The sequence below is a fragment of the Hippocampus zosterae genome, chromosome 8 (assembly GCF_025434085.1).
Source record: "Hippocampus zosterae strain Florida chromosome 8, ASM2543408v3, whole genome shotgun sequence".
In the NCBI taxonomy this organism is placed as follows: domain Eukaryota; kingdom Metazoa; phylum Chordata; class Actinopteri; order Syngnathiformes; family Syngnathidae; genus Hippocampus; species Hippocampus zosterae.
The window spans coordinates 12,639,476-12,664,301 of record NC_067458.1 but is presented as its reverse complement, the minus strand read 5'-3'; the positions used below and the strand labels follow the sequence as shown (position 1 = coordinate 12,664,301).

Here is a 24,826-nt window from a genome sequence, read left to right as displayed (position 1 = left end):
AAACACCTTTTCAGAGCACGGTTTTAAGAAACCGAGTGAAAATTACATTTCAAAATTGTGTACAATCTGGAAACACAGTTCTCACTTTATTTGGCATTAATCTCTTCTTTTTTGACAAGTGCATTCACGCAAATAAGAGTTTGTTTTCTTTGTAGGAAACGAAGGTTGCAAACCGAGGACCCCCTTCAATTTTTACGTTTAAATTTGATTAGTATGACATGTTAAATAAGGTTACGTCAAATATCCAGTGGCTAAAGGTTTTATGATGGCGACAGTTTGAGCTAAGGAAAAAAAGAATTTTCGAACAAGTGTCCCCGATGTATTCAACGTTGAAGGTTTCACTTTATTTGCTTTGGGGTTTGCACACCTTTGCGATGTCCTCTTGGTCTCTCAACTGAATTTTTTGGACAAATATTCTGAGGTGATATGTCATGTTCTCAATTTTATGGAAGAAAAATCAATGTCTTTGATAACTCTATTCACGGTGCGTACACTCACTATGCAGTGTGCATGTGTGCGCTCAATGGACTGGTTGACTCATAAAGTTTTGTTTTTGGGGTTTTGTAAGCTACAGGATTTACAGTGAATATAAAGTAAGTGATAGGTTTTGTGGTATGAAAAATCTTTTCTAACTTTTTCATACTTTTCTGACTTCATCTGAGCCAATGTGCTTGCAGTTTCACTTTTGTCACAAAAATGTGGTCAACATTTTAGATCTGCTGTGGCTTGTTTAAAAAAAAAAATCAAATGATGTCAGCTTTAAGGGAATCACTGGAATCTGGTGTGCGTTCATGTGTATTTTGCAGCCGCCCCCATAACTGGGAAAAAAATAATAATAATCGATGTATCCTCCACCAGCAGGCTCCTAGCCCCAGCTGCTACTGTCTTGAGAATGAGAGTCGGGAGGATGCGAATCCAGTCAGGAACATGCATAGAAGAATGGAAGAAATGAGCATGTAGCAAAGGGAGCCATGAGGGAGAGGGGCTGATGGGAGGCAAAATAGGCCCAGACTGGCTGACTCACTCTCTCTGCACCTTTCCTCCCTTCCTTCGAGATAGATAGATGCTCTCTCTCTCGCTCTCTCTCGCTCTCTCTTTCCCCTGACTGCACACAAACAAGTACATACACACCCATGAGCACACTCCTCTCAGCTTTCTGCCAAACCCTCCTGTGCTCCCGCTCATCTGCGTGGGGGGCCCTGCAGGCAGTCTGGGCCCTTACGTGCCCTCGCTTTACACACACACACACAAACGCGCACACACATTTACACAGAGGAGCTGATGTGTAAGACACGGTCTGATCTTGCATGCTGATGATGAAAGACAGGCAGCCAGGCTCCTGTCTCAGTGCCAGAGGGTAGCACCTTAGAGAAGCCCGTTGATTCATGACCCCCCCACTCCTCCTCCATTTTCATCATAAATGAGCAAATCATATGAATTTCATCACTATTTTGTTGTTGTTTTGTTCCAGGATGATCATTCCCCCTTTCAATGATTTTGTTGTGGTCAACAATCAGTCTTGACAATTTCAGCACTTTGCATGGCGACGAGTAGGAAGTTGTTCCGTATTGCTGTATGGGCTGATCTACTTCATGTTTTTACCTGCATAGCCCCCAGTCCCACACCTGGCCTGGCAGGAGTTCTGGTCCCACCCTTCCTCTTCTGGTTCCCCCGTTCAACACCCCCATCTCCTTGTCCGCCTCCTAACACTCTTTAACAGGAAGGGCTGTGTGAGACCTTTTCTGGGCTTTGCACATGAACACGACAGTGCTCAGAGGTTTGAATAAAACCTACTAGCTGCATTCCAGTATCAATTAGGGAGCGGGTGTCTCACCTCTTTGTGTCTGGTGGAAGTGATGAATTGTGTCTGGCATGAATTAGCCTGCGCAAGAGAGGGAGAAACCCAATTGTTCTGACTGAGTGCACACGTACTGTATGCTCGCGCACCAGCCTTGCACGTGTGGCCTAAGCGGCAAGATCACATTCTGTCTGTCTCAACCTCTCAGATCACGCTGCCTAGAGCGTCCTCTTAATCTCCTTTCGAACATGAATTATGAACTGGCGCTTTGTGCGCCAACTGTGGCTTCCTCGGGACACTTGATATTACTCAGAAAAAGAAGGGGGGGGGGGTTGAGTGGAAAATAAAGGTGGGAGATGTTCCGTCATCAGTGGTTTAACCACTGCTGATTCTGAGTACGAATGAAGCGAGAGGGAGAGAGCAAGTTGAGGTGTACACTGTCGTTTTATGTTCAAGAGCAATATGGGACTGGAGCTTTGCTTGCTCTTTTTCCACGGCGTGGCACCTACAGCACACAGTGTTTTACAATTGGAAAAACTCTTTTGAATGCTCAGGTGCTAGGCATGCTGAGTAAATGCCATGTAGGTGATGCAAAACAATGCTGGCCTCTCATTAGCCGAGCAGTTAAACCATTGTATCGTTTCAGCATTTAGGGTTAGAAATTGGTGGGGACATAATTGACAGACATTTAATGTTACTTTACTACAGTATGTTGCTGTACCTGACATTTGGATATTGGAGTATCATATTCTGCAGACGGCAGTTTTAGTGCTACCCTCGACCCTCACAATAGCCAACAAATGCATACGAGACACTTGTTTTCCTTTGGTCTCATTGTGACTGGTACGCTTAGGATGAAGTACTTTTCATAGTTTTCATTGGTACCTTTCAAAGTTAAAATGACCATTTGAAACTTGAGAGCTGAAAAAGCTAAAAATGAAACAAATTTACATCGAACCATGCAGTACGTCTTCCCATGCATGCACTTATTGACATCCAATCTCTCCCATTCATTTTTGACCTTTCACAGGCCACTCAATCCTGGCTTTTTTTTTTCAATTCAAGCATGTCATGCTCTAAGATGGCCGCTTGTTGTGATGGTATGTGCCTTCAACAGCAACCTTGTCAAAAGTTTGAACATGCCCATGTTTGCAGCATGGCTGGGCTGCAAAAGTGTCCCCGGCCTTGCCATTTGCCTCATGCATAGCTTTAAGATTTCTCCCCTTCAGCATCCCACTGAGCCCAAGGCAAAGCCTTTCAAGTCTGTTTGCAAGAAGCAAGTTGATTCCTAGATAAATGAAGGCAGGAAGATTCTCTGGCAAAGTGTTGAAGTGGCTCATTTGACAGATGTTGTTATCTAAACTGCATCTGATAGGCCATTGTTTAATCCTATTAAGACACCTTGCTCCGGGACATGAGCGCAACTTCCTCCGTGACGCCCTTTCTTTGAACCCTCAACCCGCCAATTTAGCTTGCGACTGGAGTTCCATATGTTCCCTCCACATTTTATTCATATTAATGCCGCTAGAATGAGCCTTCGGACTGTGGGTGTGTTATAGGAAGTGTCACCTTCTTGTGTGCGGCTGTATCTTTAAATAACACTTAACACTTGGTAATTGTGGTTTTAACCTTTATTTTTTAAGAGAGCAGCGAGAGAGCCGGAGTCCGTTTACCACCCACAATCCATCTTACATGTGCCACAGGGAGAAGAATAACAGAATACAAATAAGCAGAGGGATAAATGGAGCAAGGACGTGTAGTGCCTCCGTCCATAAGAATGAATTAGAATTCGAAACATGTCCATGGTAAACTGCTTTCTTAACTGCTTGTGAGCAGTGAACATATTCTCTTCAAAAACCTTCATACAATCGCAATCATTTAACCCCGCCCACTTTACATGTACTTCAGTTTGCTCCTATACAATATGAATTAAATTGAAGAGGTCGGGGGTGGTGTCCGATACGCCAAGACACGTGATTAAACAACCGGGTATGTGCCGCTGGACTTTCTCGTGAAGCCTGCCCGCTGTGTTTCCGTGTTGAGGATCGAAAAACGAAACGGATCACTGAAACTGCGTGAGGTTGAGACTTTGAGCGAACAGGTCCACGCAATCTTCTGGGGAGTGTTAGTTTGCGCTTCTCTCGATTGAAATGTGACACTCTCTGATGGCGAACAATGGAGTCTGAGATGGGTGCGGCTGTCAGGGAGGGAAACTGTGAGACGGGGACTTCAACTGGCTATGGTTTGTTGGGGGTGTAGCAAGGTGAAACCTGCGATGCCCCGCTGATGAGGTCATACCGGTGCGAGTGTACGTGCGCATTTGTAAGGGGATTCAGTTCCCAGTCCCTCGTGGCTCCATCAGTGTAGTTATGTCATGGGAAAGGATTACAAACACCATGCTGGTTGTTTGCGGACCTTCTCGATTTCCTCGTCAAAACTCGTCAAAGGGCCACATTAAAGCCTCAGTTTTGAAATGCGGTCTCAAAATAAAGCACGTCTGAAAGCCGTGCGCTTCGATATTAGCGCTGTCAAAGTACTGGCTGAGAAATATTCTCCCGCTTGGACAAGATGTAAATCATTACTACGCTTTGATGTTCTTCCCTTCCATTCCTCTCGGCCTCCCGCTCGTCTTCATTACTTACCGTCACTCGTAACCATAAACATTCGGGGCTGAACCCTGCTGCTATCCTGCACCGAAACGGGGCCCCTCGTCGCGGCACGCTGAAAACGGATCAACTTGGGGAAGCCCGGAGCATGAAAGGCGGGCGCTAACTAGTGGGGGGGGGGGGATAAACGCATTCCTGCTACTGCTGCTGCCACCCCTGCTGGCTGGTGGCAGTGCAGGGGAGCTCACAGCGAGGAGCTTTGTTGCCACAAAGCGGGGCGGCTGAGTATTCCTGAGCTCGCTCAGATCTCAGAGGGAGTGAGCGGCACTTGACCTTTGCAGCGCTAAAGGAATATGACAGCCGTGAAAGCGACTCAGAGAATAGCGAGAGGGCAAACGAAGGAGTGTGAGAGACTGTAGACAAAAGCCACGCAAAGTGCAGGCTGCCACCAAAACAGTTAGTTTGCAATCAATGTCAGTCACCCCCACCCTTCCCCCCCCGGCGGGACAGTTTGATTTCCACTTTTCAAATGAGGCGTCTATTTTTGGCCTGATCATAGGGCAGGCTAAATTGAAATTGGCAGCTCGACATTCTACAAATAATAGTCATCTATGCTAGAGATCATGTGAACAGCCCCTTCTTCTTTCACTTTACTTGAGCCCCCACCCTCTTGCTCCTGTCGAAGACGAGAAAGAAGGAAATGAGGGAGGGAAAGAGAAAGAAAAAGGGCTAATCTCAGTGACAATTGGAGGAGGCTGAGAAGGCAAAAAAAAAAGGTCCAAAATCGAAAGAGGAGGTGGGGTGGGGGGGGGACTAGTGCAATGAGAAAAAAAAATAGTAATGTCCCAGTGATCAGGAGGAGGCCTTGAGGGTGGTGGAAATGGGGGTGCACCAGTGAGGTGAGGATAGAAAGACAAAAGGAGGGAAGGAGGGAATTTCTTTAATGTTTCTGGCAGCCGACCAGCTGAGGTCTCAAGGTTATCCTGGCTTTGCAAACTCCCACGGGAAAGGTGGAGTGCTGAGGGCCGCAATCGGGGGGGCGCTTGATGAGGGTTGGAGGTGAAAGAGAGGAGGGAGAGATCGCCAGGAAAGAGGCTAATGCTCAGAGGGAGAGTAATCCTCGGGCCCTCTCCTCAGATAAGGTTGGCCTTGGCCCAGGTAGGAGGAAGAAAAAAGGCTCCGGGGCCTCCCAGGGCTTCCTCGCAGACTGCGGCGCCCTGTGCCAGTTAAGCACAGGAGGACGACCCTGTGAATTATTGTTCAAGCAATTAGTTGGATCACGCTTCGGTGATAACGGTAATACCTCACCGATTCCCGTGTGGACTTTTGTTTTAGCATTCTTCCCTCCAGGGAGGTCAGAGGTCAGGGCCAGATGTGGTACAGAACAGCTGCTCTTGATGTACTTCGACTTCCACATCTTGCTTAAGGACACTTTTCAAGCCTAATTACATGCTGCCGTGTTGATTTATTCATGAAGGGTGTCGAAATTAGGCTTTCCATCGAAGCCAAGACGTTCCTTTCTTATATAGAGTGGTACCAGGAAGTATAACCACAATCCGCTCCGTCACACTGGTAGATATTTGGTTTGGGATCATTCGAATAATTTATTCCTAAACCCAAACTGTCTCCATCACAAAACCATTATTTACCTTACAGGCGGTGTTTAAAGTAACATTTTAAGATGATTAAAAGGCGTTAGCCAAGCTAAACAGTCTGTAATGATGAATGAGGGGGATACTAAACGCTACCGTCAATGATGCACTTGGTTTCTAATTTTCCATTATGAACTGAAATCAACCATGAATGTCATATAAAAACAAACTCCTGCTCCTTGTCAAACGGCATCAACGGACTGACTCAAATTCACAACACCTGCAACAGTGAGTCATTTATTGACAATAATCTGTGTGTTATGGCTGGCTGGATGAGCAAAAAAAAAAAAAACCAACCAACCAACCAACTAAATGAAAACAATTGATATCAGTCAACATAGCCAACATTTCTGCTCAAGCATTCACAATACGACTGCCGATTATTCCCAAATGGCACGAGAGTGAATGCTTTCTGTCTCTTCTGCTCAGAATGTGAGACATCTGACTTCACAGTCACATACAGAAGATATCTTCTTCTTTTTCCTCACCACTGCACAGTCCTTGAGAGTAATCATTGGAACAAGTCAAATTATGACCAAAACACACGTTACAGTTCTAACACCGCTTAGCAAGATTTGGATGTAGCCTCACCTTAATAATCCCTTCCTCTTTTTTTCATGTACCAGCTGTTAAAAATCCAAAGGAGTTGATCAATTTACCTGTCGAGCAGAGATTTTGCAAATTCCGCATCGATTCTGAATTCTGTGAGCCGCCTATGCCCACCTCTGAAAGACACGTCTTATGATCACCCTTGTTTTATCTGAAGATCTGTCGTATTTTCTTTTTTTTTTTTTTACATGTGGAACGTATATATATATATATATATATATATATTGTGTAATATCCTTTGCCAACTATCTGTAGATATTCCGCAAGATTTCAGCAACGCTCTTCAAGCCCAACATTTAACGGGTTATAGTGCAACAATGAGAGAGCACGTATATGTGTCGTCTCTGTCATCGCTTGTGTCTCTCATTTCTTGTTTGTGCTCAGGTGCAGTAGTTTCTTAATGGTGGTTAGCGTATGCATACCGTATACTGAGAGGGCATATTTTTAATATCTTATTTCCATGTCGGTCTTATTTTCAGATCATTTTTCTACTGTCAACTCGCCAAAACAAAAATGACAAATAGTCATGTGTTTTGCAAACTGCAAATTCCACCTTTAATCCTTCAGTGCTGGTTAAAATGACATCCACTGAAATGAAAATAAGAAAAAGATGACATGACTTTAGACCTCAGCTGAGGACTATCACATACTCAGCAGAGGCCTGCCCAAGTGGACAGTTTCTGGCTCACAAGATAGGTTGACACATGACATTTCGAACCTTTCAAGTCATTTTAACTTTCAAGCATGTTTTTTTTCAACCAAATATTGGTTGTACTCAAGAAACCGCTGCATAGCTTGTCTTACTGGGGCACTCTTTTTGGTGACTACATCCTGTTGATCATCAAGCATGCGTTGCTTTGACGCACAATATTTGCTAAGAGGAGGTCAGAAAGACCAACTCCCAAAAAATAAAATAAAACACCCCTCTTTTCCATACCTGTATTCAAAGTCATCACCTTTATGCAAATACGACCCTTATTGTGACATGTTTTATCTTTGTCTTATGAATGGTTGGGGGTGTGGGGGTCAGTGAGTGCATGGGAAAGAGATTGACATTGATGCTTTGAATATTTGTTTATACTAAACGAGGCTTATTAGAGATAATCATTCACAGCATCAAGCTGTCAGTACTGCTTTTTGTGTGTCTAAGAAGAGTGTAAGGAAGGGTGCATATAGAACAATAACGATTTTAAGGAGGCAGTTTTTTTGTAGTTTTGTACATATTAGTCATATGTTTTGTGTGCGCGCGTGTGTGTGCACGTTCACGCATGCTCTGGCCTGTTTTCAAAGACAAGCCTGCTATAGGTAACTATATGGCCAACAAACGGCCTCCTCAGGAGGCAAAAAGGTTTTCATGCACCTGTAATTCAAATGTCCCAGTGCTCACTGACAACAGACAAGCCACACCGAGATCATTTAACCGGCTTTAAGACAAGACAAAGGTGCATTCAAAACAAGCTGTTGTTGAAACCATATTACCGCCATGTATAATAAATAAATACAGTGGAATGGCCTATGTTGAATGGCATTTTACTAAGTTCTGAATCGTTTGGATTTTGAACCTAGAATTTTATTTTATTTTTTTAGGAAATAATACATACAAGTTTCAAATAGTTGCTATCATAAAACCTCATGTTAACTGCTGTTAAAACAACACAATCAATCTAGCTTAACTATCACATGTGCCGTATGTTTTAATACCTAAGTTAGTGCTTTGAACGCAAATGACATAAAGTTGTCATTTAAAAAAGCTTGCCCTTTTCTCTTCTCACATGCTTCTCTTACCACCCAATGTTGAGGCTGACCCTTCTTTTGGACTAAATGTGATTAAAAGAAAACCCATATACACGCAAATGTGTAGCGTGAATCAATTTCTGGGAGATATGCTGAGTTCTTGGTGATGTCAGGCAAGATGTGATTCCAACTTGGAACGCTGGAAGATTTTGGCCCTCTTGGGAGAGTGAATCCATTGCAATAGAAACTTGTCGGTGTCCCGACTGCAACACTGTTAGCCTTTCATCTTTCGCCGGTGTGTCAGCGGTGGTTAGCCTGCATTTGCATGAGCGGCCCTTACCCCCACCCACCCCTCTACCTGCAGCATCAGCTCCAGCCGTAGTCCCAGCGTACTCCAGCCTCGGGCATTCTAACCACCGACCCAGGCCAGCTCACGGGTCCTCTGCCCGACCGTTTCCTCTCCACCGCTGCTGGGTTTGACTCACCGTGACCCCTGACCTCCGGTGTTACGCTGCCTCCCCCACACATGCAAATTCCGCTCATCTCCTCCGTGAGGCATCGGAGAAAAGGCCATCCTCTCATGGAGCTGGCGGGAAGGAAGAGAGATGTAGGAGTGACGTGGATGGAGGGAAGCAGAGTGAGGTGTTGTGGGGGCTGAGCAAAAGGAAAACAAAGCAGAGGGGAGAGAGAGAGAGAGACCCCTCAAGGAAGTGCTCGCATCAGTGGCAGCTGCTTGGGGAGCCTCCTGCCTCCAGCCTAGCATTCAGGCCTTCAAACATTTTTCTCTGTTTGAGCCAGCCAAGTAGAGCCCAGTTCCACTGACTGCGAGGCTTGCGCTGACCCTCGCTGATCTCACTTTGTGTTTGAGCGAGAGAAAGCTATCATGAGCGCGTTCACTTCACTTGTTGTTTTCCTTGCTTCCGGGCTGCTCCAGGCACCTCTGCTTGTGTGTGCACGAGGAGAGGTAAGCGATGTGTGCAGTTGTATCTGGAGCTCTTCCAACGCCCCCCCCCCTTCAACCCTCACCCACAATCTCCTCTCCTCCTCCTTCTGTTCTCGCTGCTCCGAGGATCTGTCAGTTCTCCTCTTGTCTATCTCTTTGTCGCTGCTTTCATCCTGCTCTCCGAGCCTTGGCTGGCCTCGCTAACAGCGGCGGAGCGCAGGTTCCACTCCACTCCTACTAATAACACACAATCAAGCTGTGCTGGGTCGGTGTGTGTGCGAACGTACACGCCGTTCACAGTTGGTACACACCAACGCACACTCTATTTTCTCTTCAGTCCAAAATCAGTACTGAGGATCTCTGCTTTCAGAGTTTAGGATGGAATACAGCGGACCCTCAATGTTGTACAATAGGGCTGTCAACAAAAGTCTGATTTTAACATGGAGTTTTAAACGCATCATCTGAGAGGAGCTCAGAGAAGAAAGGTGCACGGGGAGAGACCATTTAAAGATTTGAAAACACACAAAAACAACCTTATATGAACTCAAGAATGTATAGGGAGCGAGTGACGGGAGGCCGGAATTGGATCCTTCCTATGGGGACAACATCAGCGACGATGAATTCAATATAAATATGCTGTAGCATGAAGCATTTCACCGCTCATAAATTGCATGAAAGTGATGAGAGAAGTTTGCCAATGGTTCCTGCACCTGCTGTCAGGCATCTTCAAACGGTTTTCAGAGATTTGCGTCATTTTTACTTGAATTTGATTTTATTAGGAATGACTTTTTTTTTTTTTTACATTTAGTTCCAGTTCGGACTGGTCATTTTAATTAAAATATTGCCCATACACTTCAAAAGGGTTTTTGGTGGTGACAGTTTGAGCATAGAATTGATTCCTTTTCTTTAAATTGTGTCGTATGGCATCACTGGTAGTGTGTTGATTCATTATTTTATTTTTAACTACATGATGCTCAACTTTGGAGGTTGCAATATAGTCATGCCTACATTAGTCTCCATTAAGGCCGGACCAATTCAACTGAAACGTTAACGTAGTGACCGATCATTGAAATCTGAGAATGTTTAGAATGCGCTCAATACTCATTTCCTTCTTCTAAGAGCTGCTTTGGTGTCAGACTCGTCATCTTATCGGGTTTGGAACCTCTGGTGACTTTTTGAACGTGCTTATCACAAGTGTGCTGGACTCGCCACTGTGTGAAGGCAGATGGTGTCAACACCGTGCCACCCTCAGTTGGGCCACGACAGCCGCACGGCACGACACCCTACGCTTGGCTTTCATACATACACTGACCGTCTGTCCGCTTTCCGCCGGCTCCTTCTGCCAGCCTTAATGAGGTCTAAATGCTAGTGTAATAATCTGGGAACTCGCGCAGCAGTGTTACTGTCGCGGCACCGGGGCCACCTTTTGGCAGCAAAACCTGCCCGCTAATGGTTTACACATTAAGGAATGAGCAATGCACGGGTGAGGATGTGCCAGATCGTTTAACCCAGTATCTCACACTTTCACACGTACTCTCTCCCACAGTTCCGCTGTCTAATTGTGTTATTGCAGTTTGTGGAGGTGAGTGCGTCGAAGATCTTGTAAAAAAATTTTAACCACGGGAGTGGTGGAATCAGGAAGTGAGCGGGGGAAAAAAACATTGGAGGGGGGATTTTTTTTTAAAAAGTGAGGGGTTTAAGGGTAAGGTGAAGTGGGATGAGTTTTGTTCACAGGTTGAAAGTACTTTCTGCCGATACTGAACGATTAAAATTTTGATGAGTGCCAAAATATACAATCACCCCCTTTGTCATTAAGATTGAGGATGGGTTCCACAACAACAGTAATCCCCTGCTATCTTGCACTTCAGACTTCGCGGTAGCGGATATTCATGGATTCCTCGTTGAAACCATTTTTATTACCAAATGTCCCCGCTTATGTCGTGTCATCCAAAGACTACCATCTCAAGTTTTTATTCAATTTTATTTATCTGAAGAACTGTTAAGTTATCTTTACCGTGCTGCACAGGGGGAAGGATGCAGAGTGCCACATAGTCAATGCTGGTGCTGCAGTATGCCTTGTAGACAACGCCAATGCCACGCCCCTCCCGATATAGTCATAGATGTGTTGCGATGTAACCACAAAACATAGTCGATCTGTCAGCTGTGTCGTATTACAAAGCTGATAGATCATCATCACCTTTGCAGTTTCACATATTCATCAGTAAATATCGTGACTAAAAAATACTACCAAAAAATTGCTAGTTTAAATCTATCGATCGATCGATAGATGTGTGTCAAGAAGGTGGTTAAAACTCATTCAGTACCAGCCAATTCTGGACCAAGTCTGAAAAGACATTTAAAAATGTATTTGGGAGTGAATGAGTTAAAAAAAAATACTCATTTGCGACTTAAATTCCAGGGACTTTGACTACAACTTCCTGTCTGACCTAGTTGCTAACTATATGACTATGTACAAAACTACAAAAAAATAGCCTTCTTTCTTTTTCAAATCTGTATTGTTCTATATGCAGCCTTCCTTACACACTACACACACACACACATTACCACCACCATAGTGTTTTATGAAATTTGGTTATGGGTGTTTTCGATTTTTTTCTCGTACCTTCATGACACGATTACACACAAAGTCAATGCATGCAGTTTGCGAGGTTAGGAACAAATCTGTGCCACAGCCAAACAACGTTGAAAATTTGCTTACTATGTCACACAGTACAAATAGACACGGCGTTCAGTGCAGGTAGTGTGGAGGAAAAAAATGTACGACAAAATTATCATTGCGGTCTGTGGGCACTGGGACTTGGATAACATGGCCAGTTTCCAATACAAGCCAAAATAGGAGCAGGCTTAGAGAATGGGGAGCAAGGAAGTTGTCATAAGTGGTAAGAATTTACTTGTTTACATTTTCTGCGCCAAGATAGCGATAGTATTTAGCATGTTTTACCAAAACCCCCAGCCACAAGTGACAAATTATGTTCATGCATTTTTTTTGGGATCAGAAACACAGGAACCCCTCCTCTTGTCTGTGTGTGACGTGACTGCAGCAGTTATGTTCATTTCCTGTAGTCAGTCACGTGAGAAACACGGGGCAACGCCACATTTAATCTTTGTTCTGAAGTAGCATAAACGGGTGCAATGGCTTCTCATGTGAAACTGCTAAAGACAGTTAGGGAGGACTTGTCATAGATGAGCAGAAAGATCGGCGCTGTCCTTTTTCTCGGGTTGTTCATCATTGTTCTGACTCATTCACATTGTTCTGGGGGCAAGGTAATCAAAAAAGTGATTCAAACAAACGGGCAGCAAATTGCACAATCGAGCAATCTTTTAAATGACAGCGTGACATCAGACACGTTTCAATGGATCAGTTTGTTCAGCCAAAACCAACCGATGAATTAGAAAAGAAGCAAACGAAAAAACACCTGAATGAGAATTTCTCCCTGTCATCATGCGAACCAATTAAATTAATAATCCGATGTTTCATATGCTGAAAAAATGTGTGTTGAATTTACTCCATTTTATTTTGTCAATAGGCTGGACAAATTAAAAGATTCTTGATCCAGATTATTCAACACCATTTTTGCAGCACAGCATATATAATTAAGTTGTGTGGACATATATTACTCCATTTTCTGAAGTGATTGGTAATGTTTTTTTTTTTTTTTAAATATCTAACCTTCTGATCGTCTCCAAAATCCTGATCATGTGAAACCTACTCTCAATTCTTAGAGGTCCTTTTGAGGCATGTGTGGTTCCCACACTTCCATATTATAGAGAGCCATCGAGTTGTAACAGGTAACACTTGAGGGGACAGACAGCAGCCAGGTGCAGCCTGAACCTCAGAAGGGGGCGGGCTGACGCAGTTCACCGCCGGAGACCTTTTTTGCAACATGAGCGTGAGAAAGTCGTTCAGGCAGAGAGTGTTTCAAAACGCGCGCTCTGTCTGCTCCACATGGCTTCATTTGTTTTGGGAGCTTTGCTCAGCTTTTGTGCAGGTGTGCAGTCTCCAACAATGAGACATGCTGATGATGTATTTGACAGAGGCAGCATTGTTGTACATGAAAGATATGTTGGCTTTACAACCGCTTCGGGCACCTGTACGCAAGACTTGCAGCCATAAATACACACACCATGACACGTGTGTGGCTTCTGTTTTTTTTCTGCAGCCTCTTATGAAATCATCAAAGCCAAACCAGAAGACCTAGCGTTTGTTTGGCATTACTTTTTACACAGAATCGATTTATATATATATATATATATATATATATATATATATATTGTAACCACATTTGATCCATGTTGATATGGAGCATCATTCATTGCACATATCAAATCAAAGTTCTACTTGTTTTTTGCTGTTGTTGTTTTTTTTGGTCCTGTTCTCATAGTGTCAACATGGTTTGTTAAACTTCCACAAGTCCTATTTTAATGTGTTCAGTGTCGTGCGACATTGTGCCACAACACGCATGCGGGCAGCACAAATCTCTACTGGAAGTTATGCGCTGTAATTAAGAGCAAGTCGTTGTTCCCACAGAGCGTAGCGTATACACTGGTGACATTATTGTTATATGCCCTGTTTGTGTTTTTCTGTGCTCTGTGTTTGTTTAAGTTGGAATTTCTCAATTACTATAAAATCCAAACACATTTCAGGTATTACTTCTTGGTTGTTTAGTATTATATGTTGGCAATAATTCATTGCATTAAATCATATGTTGCGGTTGAATGTTTAGCTGTTTAAATTACAATGTAATGTTATTGGAATGTAAAAAACTTGATTTTTTTCATATTGCACTTATTTTTCACAGTTTAGTTTTTTAAGTATTTTTGTGATGTGTCCTTTTGTATTAATTACCAGGATATAATTAGAGCAAAGTTGATTGTTTAATTCAAATTACTGATAGAAAAACAAAAAAAGGGGGCAAAACTGTGCTTGCAAAACTTACAGAAGCGGTGAGCCTGGTCACCAGGCCTGTTTGACGATACGCGCAAGAGCGAAACGGAAACTCTTGTGTAGAAAGGTATCGATCTGATATTAATGGTATCGGTGTTATCAATAATTGGATCGATGCGCCCACCACAAACAGTAGCCTTTTTTGCCCAACTGACGCTCAGCAAGAATTGCACCCCCTCATCTCGTTTCAAAAGTCTCGATTATTGCTTCTTTCAACGTTTGCGGTGGCAGAACATGCAACGATAATTCACCCTATTAGCTGTGTGAATGTTAGTCGAGGGGGGGGCGAATCTGTCATTTGTCTCTCCCCCTCCCCGACGGAGGCGCAGCCGCGTGTGCCTGCCGATCAAATCGGCGCGGCGGCGGCGGCATGCCGGCCGTCTGCGACGCCCCGCGGACGGAGGCGGCAAGCGGGCGAGAAGCGCGCCTTCCCCGCGGTCGCCTGCGCGCCACGTGTCGCGGTCTCTGCGGCTACTGAAGGTGTGCCGAGGAAGGGAGCGGGCAGGATCGTTGTACTTTGGCATTTTAATTTCAGTCGCGATTATAATCGAGCGTTCGGAGACAAAAGATCGATGAAGTAAGCGCCATTAGAAGCCTTACTTCTGCCAGCCGCCATAAAGACGAGCGAATGGAATGATTCGGAAGCCTGTCTTGACGGGTGGCGGCTGTGTGGTTGGTGGCCACGGGCGGGGAGGAAGGCGGCATCTGCGAGCAACAAATCTCTCTGCTTTGGTCTCGCTCGCATTCCGATAAGGAAGCCCGGGTCCAGCTCGCTCGGGAGGCGTGGTTTTCCCAGGCTTTTAAAACAGCAGCTGCTATTTACCTTCGCCTCTAATGTAAACCACCGCAGCCGCAGCCGCCGCCACCGCTGCTGCCTCAGCCACGCACCCCGCACCCTCCTCACCTCTTCTCTCCCCCCACCCCTCGCACTCCCCCTCCTCACCTCACCTCCCCTCGTCTACGGCCCAGCGGCCAAATCTCCACGCACCGTGCTCGTAAAACCAGCTTGGCACGCGCTCCAAATGCACGACTCCATGCGTGATTAAATGACAAACATCTGTACAGGCTAGCGCACATGGTGCACAACTTGATTCGATTCCAGTCTGCCAGTGGGAATAAAGACGCACTTGTTGTGCGGACCTGCTGATTTTACTTTATTCCACGTGTTTGCAAGCTGTGTTGCGCACCTAAAGAAGCATTCTTTTCATTTAGATTTTGTTTTCGCAACACATCCTCTTGTTTTCTCATGTTGTCTGGAAGGATGGACGACCCGCCACTGCACCCAGTCACTCGCAGCTGTATTTTATTTTAATTGAGCATGAAGCAGGCGGACGATTTAGTGGCACATTGGCATTGACTGTATTTAAAATGTATGGTATGGTAACACGTGACGTCATCGTCTTGGGAAGGCACACGCATTTTCATTGCGATCTTGAGTTGAAAAAGTTCGTGAACCATTCTTAGATTAGCCGTAAATTGTATAGATAGATATGGAGAGACTCTTGTGATAGTTTGTCTACAATTGGTAAAAGCGTTTTGCTGGTCGAGTGGCGTTTGGGTGAAATGGACAACCAACGTTCTATTTTGAAAACAAATTAGAAATGTGGGATGGATGTTACTTTTGCACATTTTTTGTTGCCAATCAGATATCCATTGACGTTTCGATTGTTGCCTTCAGGGGAATTACACAACTGTTCAACGTTTTGAAAATCGAACAAGAGGTTGCAATTTGTACAAATGCCCACTTTTCAGTGTTTGAAATAAAGCAGCCTACATTACCAATATATATTTGAAATCCTTTCATAAAAGCTAAGTAAACATCAACTTTGGTGGGACGTGTCGGCGTGTTTTCTCATGTCAAGGCCGGGCGGGTGCGTGCGTATCGCGGACGTGTGCCGTAATTGTTTATCTTTGCGCTCCGGGAGCGAAAGGGTGCCTCGCCGCTCGCGCCTGCTCCCGTGCGGGTGCCCGCCGTGTGATGATTGAAGACTGGAAGGCAGTTTCCCGGCTGCGCCCTCAGCCCGGGCGGCGCGCCATTGGCCGCCAGCTGCGAGCCGCCACGCAGCCAATGGGAGGGCGCCGACCACGAGCCGTCCTCCCCCGGGCCGCGTGCGCCTCGTCCTGATTGGTGGGAAGTTAGTGTGGGAAAGAAAGTTTGGGAAGTTTCACACGAGCCGTTCGCGTGCGGGGCGAGATATAAATACACGCCACACGCAGACGCACCGACACACGCAGACACACACTCGCAGCGGCACGTCGCCCTCTTGGATTCAAACTTGGCGCACTGACGCGGGACTTCTTTTTTCCCCCCCACTTCCTTTTTGCATCGGTGGACCATATTTTGCTGCGTTTTGAGGAATAATTGATTTCGCCGTTAAGATGCCTGCCGACATGATGGAAAAATCGTCCTCTTCCCCGGTCGCTGCCACCCCGGCAAGCATGAATTCGACCCCCGATAAACCCAAAACAGCTTCCGAGCACAGAAAGGTGAGTTTATCGAAACGAACCTCTGCCATTTTGAGACACTTTAATGCGCCTTTTACTCACAATTTGAAGTTTATTAATTTCCTCATTCGTTATTTTCTCTCCCAAGTCTTCCAAGCCAATTATGGAGAAGCGCAGAAGAGCTCGTATCAACGAGAGTTTAGGCCAACTTAAAACGCTCATCTTAGATGCGCTCAAGAAAGATGTAAGTGTGAGTTGGGAAGAAATACAAAAAGCTGAACATTTGGAAGTGATCGCCAGGATCCTAATCGTGTGTTCCCGTGCCTTTCTCCGGCGCAGAGCTCCAGACACTCCAAACTGGAGAAAGCAGACATCCTGGAGATGACAGTGAAACATCTGCGGAACCTCCAGAGAGCTCAAATGACTGGTGAGTTTCCTTTCATCGGTGGATGCACTATCGACTCTTCAATTACACATGTAACCCCCCCAAAAAAGTGATCTCAAATAAATTGCCGTCTTTTTTTTTTTTTTTTGGACAGCTGCTCTCAACACCGACCCCACTGTGTTGGGCAAGTATCGCGCCGGTTTCAGCGAGTGCATGAACGAAGTGACTCGCTTTCTGTCTACCTGCGAGGGCGTCAACACGGAGGTCCGAACGCGGCTCCTCGGCCATCTCGCAAACTGCATGACGCAGATCAACGCTATGAACTACCCTAGCCAGCACCAGATGCCTCCGGCGGCCGGACCAACACACCCCTCGTTCGGCCAGCCTATGGTGCAGATTCCCGGGTCCTCCCCACAGGTGCTGCCAATGAGCGGCGTGCAGTGTAAGGGAGCTCCTTCTCCGGCCACTTTACCCAACTCGGACGCCACCAAAGTGTACGGCGGCTTCCAGATTGTGCCTGCCACGGACGGACAGTTTGCCTTCCTCATACCCAACGCTGCGTTTGCCCCCAACGGTCCCGTCATTCCCGTGTACGCCAACAGCCCCGGGACACCGACGCCGGTGCCGGCTGCCGTCTCCCCCGGAGCCCCGTCGGGAAACACGGACTCGGTGTGGCGGCCCTGGTGAACACAGCCAAGACTCTCAAATGACACTTGCTAGTTCTCCTTGTTGCGCCATGTTAGTTTTTTTAATCAAATGGAAAAAGATTATGCACTATATTTGTACAGCTAACAAAGCCAGTAAAGTTCATATTGAAATGAGATTTGTATTGTGGAAGTCCGTTCACTGCATTTTTAAAAATATATATATATATACACAGTGGTCTTTCCTACTTTTTTTGAAGCCAAAGATGTTTTATGCGCTTATGCCGTTCTTCTTTTTGGAAGACAAATAAATTTTTTACTTCTCGAACACTCTCGTTTGTTTTTGAAGTTAAATTTTTTATCACAACATAAACCACAGTATTATTAGTTCGTTTGGAACTGACGGAATGTTAGTTTTGGTCAAAATATTGTGAAAAGCTAACCATGTACTTTGAATATTATGAGTTAACTGAAGAGAAAATGTCAAATACTCGCTCATGTTTTACACCGAGGTCGCATTTTACTATAGAACTAAACGGTTGTTGCCACAAAGCAGTTGTACACTGCAGCAGACCAATCTAGCGAATCATCCAAAAAACAAAAGTGTTGGAAGTCTCAGAAGATCAGAGCTCACGATCTGACTCTTGACTGTGGGCCACTTGCGCTCGTGAGGTGGCTTTCAGTGGTCACGTACGTCATCTAGCGGCCTAAATGCGCATTGCACCCTGGTTGTGTCTTAGATCAATGGTCTCAGTAGTTTAAAGATACAGTATGTTCTCTCTGATTACGATGTACCGTGTTATTAATGTCATATTTATATCATGTGGTCTCAGTTTAGTGCAGAAATTTTCATTCGAGCAGCACAGTTGTGTCTGCCTCATAGTTCAGAGGTTCAGGGTTCATATCTGGACTTCTGCATATAGCTGAGAGTCTGCATGCTCTCCTTGTGGTACTCCGGCTCCCTCCCACATTCTAAAAACCTTCAATGAAGACTCAAAATTGTCCATAGCAGACTCTAAGTTGTGAACATGAGTGATGGTTGGGATTTAAATTGCTCAAGTACAATTTATGCTCAAATCTTGGCAAGTGATGACATTTAGCCGTCATGGCCAGCTGACATGATTATTTACATTTCATGTGGATTTATTAGTTAATTGTATAACTGAGACTGCGTATTTTTGAAAATGTTTCCACAATGAGTGGAGAAATGGGTTGCACAGTGGACTAGTGGTTAGCATGTCTTCCGCTCAGTTCTGAGGTTCAGGGTTGGATCTCGGCTCAAGCCTTTTTGTGTGAGGTTTTTGTTTCTCCCTGTGCTTGTATGGGTTTTCTCCATGTGCGCTGACTTCCTCCCACAGTCTAAAAACATGCACGCCAAGTTAACTGTAGACTGCCCATTGGTGCGAATGGTTGTTTGTCTAAATGTGGTTGGTTATTTGGCTGGCGACCATTCCAGGACATGCCCCGCCTATTCACCCAAACTCAACTCGGATAGGCTTCAGCTCATCTGCAGCTTGTAATGAAAACATTTTCATTTGTTATGCATGCTTACTATAAAGGCAGAAATCTTGGCCTGTGAATTCATTTGAAAACATTTTGCTGTTGTGGTCGGATGATATTCATTCTTTTCATTTCATGTTGATGGAGATATAGTTGCTGATAGTACAATTGTGGCTATTGATATTTGTTGATATTTTTCACAGTAAACGAGAAAGTGCTCATTGTCCAAGGCTTCAAATATTTCTTCACTGGATAGTCTATATTGAGAAAAGTCCCTTTAATCAATTTGTCTGTCATGAGTTGGGCTAAACTCGTTATTCCCCATCTTTATGGGAAAAGTTCAGGCAAGGTGCCTTCTCATTTTGTTCCAGCAAGTGCTCAAAGGAAAGTCTACCAATGCATACCTGGATGAGTTTGGTGTGGGAGAACCCAATCAAACACCAATGTGATAATTTGGTTGTTGTTGTTTTTTACCGAACTAGCATTCAGAAATCTCTAGAAGACTGTCTTCAAAGCTGTGGTGAAGAGAACTATACAGTACCGGTATATGTTTTCTGATACGGTCACTTCCTACAGGCTTGATGTGTCACTATACTTTTGTCTGTGTGGCATGTGTGTGGCATTGGCTTAACAAAATAAAGCGGTGCGTAGCGGTACAAAAGCTGACCTTGGTACTGAATGCCAAATTTGACCACTTTTGGGATGTTCCACTGTAATCCACACAAATGTGAAGGCAGACAAAAGCATTATATTCTGATGTCTATCCTATTAGAGAGGCATTCTTCAGCGCTCATGTGACTCACAGCATCCTGACATAGTGCGCCGTCCATTTAATCAGAACTGTGGCTGCTGTGTGATGCCAGGAGGTTTCATGTTTAACATCCAGCCATGTGGTAGCGCTCTGCTTTGCCCAGGTGTGTGTGCCCCCCTCCAGCTATCCCAGTGTGGCCCTTCTTCTTTGAAGCCTGTTTGTGTGTGTGTGTGTGTGCAGGTGTTTGCAATTATCAACGCGCTAAGAGGCACAAAGTGTGGATAAGTGCCATCATTTTGAATTTCCATCACACCTTTATGCGGGGGTCATGCATCACGGTTTGATTGTAGCCATGTGTGTGCGCTGGTGTCTTGTGCTGCATTTGAGGACGTGCCTGGCCAAAGGGCACAGTGAGGAAGGCAATGGGGAGTTAGCTCTGTGTAGGCTATACTCATGTGTGCGTGTGTGTGTGAGTGTGTGAGATCGGATCAACAGGGAGTTCAAGGAAAGGCCTACCACACAGGACAGCAATGGGCCTCCTGTAAGTGCGAGCATCTACACACACACACACACACACACACACACATTCACACACATTCAAACCCATTCCCACGACGGTCGGTCCAGCTGCACTCCAACGCAGCATCGAGCTTCCTGCCCCACGAGCCCCAGGGCCACAGCTGGACACAGGACGTCTGGGAGGCACGTGGTGTGACCCGGACAACACCCAGCTGCTGAAGATCTCTCAACATCTTCATGATTCCTTCCCGTCCGCAGAACAGCTTTACGAGCCTCTCCAATTACCCGGCGCAGTGGCCGAGCTTGCCGCACTGACCGCACACATGTCACAACACGTCCAGGGGGTTAGCCGCCATGCGTGTCCATTAACTTTTCCCACACTCCGCGTGCGTGCAGGGAGTAAAGGGAGGCTGGGGGTGGGGGGTGCTTAGGGGGTGTTTTTAGAACTCCTCTGCTTCCTCTTTGGCTGCTAAGTGCTACCATATGGTCCTCGCTCTCTCTCTCTCTCGCTCTCTTGCTAACTTATGGTTAGGCTGCCTCTCTCGCTCTCTCTCTCTATTGGCCCGTCACTGCAGGGCTGTCTTTGATTGTGGCCCAGACAAGCGAGAGCTTTATGATTTAAGCCCTGGGCTTGCTGTACCAAGCCCTGGACTCATTTCGAAGACAAGCCCCCCCCCACCCCACCACTCTCCCTCCCTCCTCCCGCAGTTGCAGAGGAAGGCTGTTTTCTGGCAGGAAATGAATAGCTCCCAGATGAGCGCAGGAACCTGAGAGGTCGTGAGAAAGAGGCGAAACCCCCCCCCCCCCCACTCCGCAAGGCCCGGCCTGCTGCCAGCCGCCAGGGGAATGTGGGAGAGCGTCTCTCTGACACACGCATCAACCCCTCTGCCGTCCACCGCACCGCCTGACTGACTGGCTGCCTCCGTGCCGGGCCCCGCGCCCACAATAGACTCCAGGGCAGGGCGAGCGCCACAGAGGCCGGCGGCACGGCTCATCGGCCAGCCAGCCGCCATGGAAAACTGTGGGAGCGGCGGGGAGACATGAGCCGGAGCTGCGTGGGTGGAGGTGCATCAGCGTATTTCAAACCCGCCCCATCTCTATAATACCGCGGAAAGTTAGGAGTGTGTGAGTTGAGTTTACATTAGCCTCACGTCTGACCTCGCATGCACACTTACACGGTCACTCACAAGCTTTCCTCCCACTCTCCCAAAGGCAAACACTCAGCCCCGGTGCAGGTGTTCCTTCTCAGGAGCAAAGGGTTTTCCCCTTCACCTCCCCGTGTGCTACACTAACATTTATTCCTCGTGATGTTGACACTGTTATGCTTGGATGTGCTATGATGTTTAGCTGCAGCTGCACGGGACTACCCCGAAGGTCTTTTTTCTATGTGTGTGTGTGTTATTTAAATCAGCTTACCTTGGCTTTAGCCTGACATGTGGAGGTAAACTAATGACATAGTGACATATTCTTTTGCGAATTTAATCATACGTGCCACATTTCAAAAATAGAGTAATTTAGAGCTGAGGTTCTGAAAACAATGAGTTTTAATAAGTAACCCATGGTAGCAGCATGATGAGAGTGGTTAGCAGTGGTGGGAATCACGTGTTGAAAGAGTAATATGTTACAGTACGATACACATTTAGATTCATGCGGCAACGAGTTACTCATTTTTCAACATTTTTATCATATTATTCCAGTTACTGAGTCTAGTAAAGCGTTACAAAATTGGGGCCACAAGTCAAAAGTAGACTCAGAGAAAGTGTAGGAGTCTACTCAAAAAGTCAATTCAGGAATATATCGTTGCAGGCTTCTTTACATTAGACATCGATATGGAGGCAACAGAATCAAAACCGCACATTCATTCATAGTTTCATAGCTCATCTCTGAAAGCTTATCATTGCTTGACCAGGCACGGTGAGAGTTGCGAATCACGTCTTGATGAAGTCCGCAGTACCATATCATCTGCAAAAAGAGAGATGCGATACTGCGGCCACTAAACAGGACGCCCTCGATGCCTTGGCTTTGCCTAGGAATTCTATCCATCAGGGTTATGAACAGAATCTGTGCAAAAGGGCAGCATTGACGGAGTCCATCCCGCATTGGAAACAAATCTGACATCAGTCGTACAGGGACCGAACAGCCCGTATCAGGTTGTTTAATAAGCCATGCCCCCCACAGAACTCCCAGAGAGACATGATCAAACACCTTCTCCAAGTCCACAAAACATATGTAGACTCGTTCGACGCACTGCCATGCACCCTTGAGGAACCCTGCCGAGGAGTTTGAGTTGGTCCACTGTTCCACGGCCAGGGTGAAAACTATACTGCTTCTCCTGATTCTGAGAGCACCTTTGAATAGACCTTAGCAGGGGGGCTGAGAAGTGTGATCCCGCTGTATTTGGAAGTCACCCTCCCGTGCCCATTCTTAAATAGAGGCGCCCTCCAGGAGGTCCACGCGATGTTGTAAAGGTTCAAACACGACAGCCCCACAAAATCCAGAGCCTTGAGGAACTCTGGCTGGATCTCATCCGTCCGTCCCTGGGGCCTCACCACCAAGGAGCTCTTTAACCACGTCGGTGACTTCAACCCCAGCGATAGGAGAGCCCACCTCTCAGTCTCCAGACTCTGCTTTCTTGAAGTTAAGTATGTCGGTGGAATTGAGGAGTTCTTTGGAGTATTCTCACCACGATTCACAATGTCCCAAGATAAGATCAGCAGCACCCCATCTCACAGTGTTATCAGTGCACTGCTTTCCTTTACTGAGATATGCTGTTTGGTGGACCGGAATTGCTTTCTCAAAGTCGTTTTCAGTGGCCTTTCCAAACTTCTCCCATGCCCAAGTTTCTGCCTCTGCAACTGCCAAAGCTCATTCAGAGTCCCGTAAGTCAAAAAAGCCCAATAGGACTCCTTCTACATCTTGATGGCTTCCTTTGTCGCTTGTGTCCCCCATCAGGGTTGGGGATGGTCGTCACATCAGACACCGACCACTTTATGGCCACAGCTCCGGCCAGCCGCTTCGATAATGGAGGAACAGAATTATGGTGTTCAGACTCAATGTCTCTCCATATCCCCTTGACATGGGTAAAGTTCTGCCGAAGGTGGGAGTTGAAAGTCCTGACAAGAACTGCTTGTACTTTCTGTTGTAACTCACAGAAGGCACGGCACGGTCCTGTGCACATGGTCTGGACACATGCCTGAATGTTTCGATTCCTGTGTGGAGTTTGCATGTTCTCCCCCGGGCCTTGCGTGGGTTTTCTCCAGGTACTCCGGTTTCCTCCCACATTCCAAAAACATGCACGGCAGGCTGATTAAACACTCAAAAATTGACCCTACGTGTGAATATGAGTGAGGATGGCCGTTCGTCTCTGTGTGCCCGGCCGGCAACCGGTTCAGGGTGTCCCCCGCCTACTGGCCAAAGACAGCTGGGATAGGCTCCAGCATGCACAGCTTCCCTTGTTAGGATAAAGCAAGTCAGAAAATGGATGGATGGATCTTCATATACTGTACACGTATTTGTGATTGACATGTTTACAATGTCGGCCATCGTTGGCCGACATTTATTGGAAAACAACAAACTGCTATCATGGACAGATTCGTTACGTTCCTCGAGGTTCATACGTTTTGACTGTGTGTGTCTGTGCGTGTGTGTATATGTGTGTGTGTGTGTGTATATTTACTGTATATCACCACATTTACCTTATGCAGTTATGCCTTTATAAGGTAAATGTTTATATGCCTTTATGGGCCATGCTGTCCACTAAGGCGCAGTCATGCTGAAAAGCAGAAGGCCTTTCCTCAACTGTTCCGACAAAGACGTTCAAAATGATATAACTCAGTGCATTGATCACGCTATAGTGTACTGATTTCAAATAAATGCTTGCTTCCACAAAAAAGTGAATACATGATGCAAACAATACTCTCTTCGTCTTCTCTTAACAGCGGTTCGAATGACTCATTGCCGACATGCGTCTTTTTCCCACAACTCACAGTCTCTCTCACACATTTTGTCTCTCACTCTCTCATACAAGATGCAAACGCACATGCGCACACGCACACACACGCACACACACACACACACACACACACACACACACACACACACACACACACACACACACACACACACACACACACACACACACACACACACACACACACACACTGTTTGTACGACGCTCCTATGGTAACCTGTTGAGCCAGTAAACAGGGCTAGCTGTCTATATCCCACAAGTCGACTTGCCCATTTTCCTTGGCTCACCCTGCAAGGCGACAAAA

The 24,826-nt window shown here is 45.9% G+C and overlaps 2 protein-coding genes across 2 annotated transcripts in view; one reads left to right on the top strand and one right to left on the bottom strand.

Annotated features, from left to right (window-relative positions):
• The window catches only part of LOC127606352 (uncharacterized), a 674,358-nt gene that overhangs the window by 160,013 nt on the left and 489,519 nt on the right, over positions 1–24,826 (bottom strand). The window lies entirely within an intron of this gene.
• her6 (hairy-related 6) lies at positions 16,507–18,110 on the top strand. The gene is made up of 4 exons (XM_052074650.1): positions 16,507–16,795; positions 16,902–16,997; positions 17,093–17,180; positions 17,293–18,110. The coding sequence occupies exons 1-4, from the start codon at positions 16,688–16,690 to the stop codon at positions 17,823–17,825; spliced, it is 825 nt and encodes a 274-aa protein (XP_051930610.1). The 5' UTR covers positions 16,507–16,687; the 3' UTR covers positions 17,826–18,110.

What these genes read in the sequence shown, in the direction of transcription:
- her6 (XM_052074650.1), top strand. Translation starts at nt 16,688, where the DNA reads ATGCCTGCCGACATGATGGAAAAATCGTCCTCTTCCCCGGTCGCTGCC. An exon ending in TAGATGCGCTCAAGAAAGAT is followed by an intron (nt 16,998 to 17,092) that starts GTAAGTGTGAGT and finishes TCTCCGGCGCAG; the next exon opens with AGCTCCAGACACTCCAAACT. An exon ending in CCAGAGAGCTCAAATGACTG is followed by an intron (nt 17,181 to 17,292) that starts GTGAGTTTCCTT and finishes TTTTTTGGACAG; the next exon opens with CTGCTCTCAACACCGACCCC.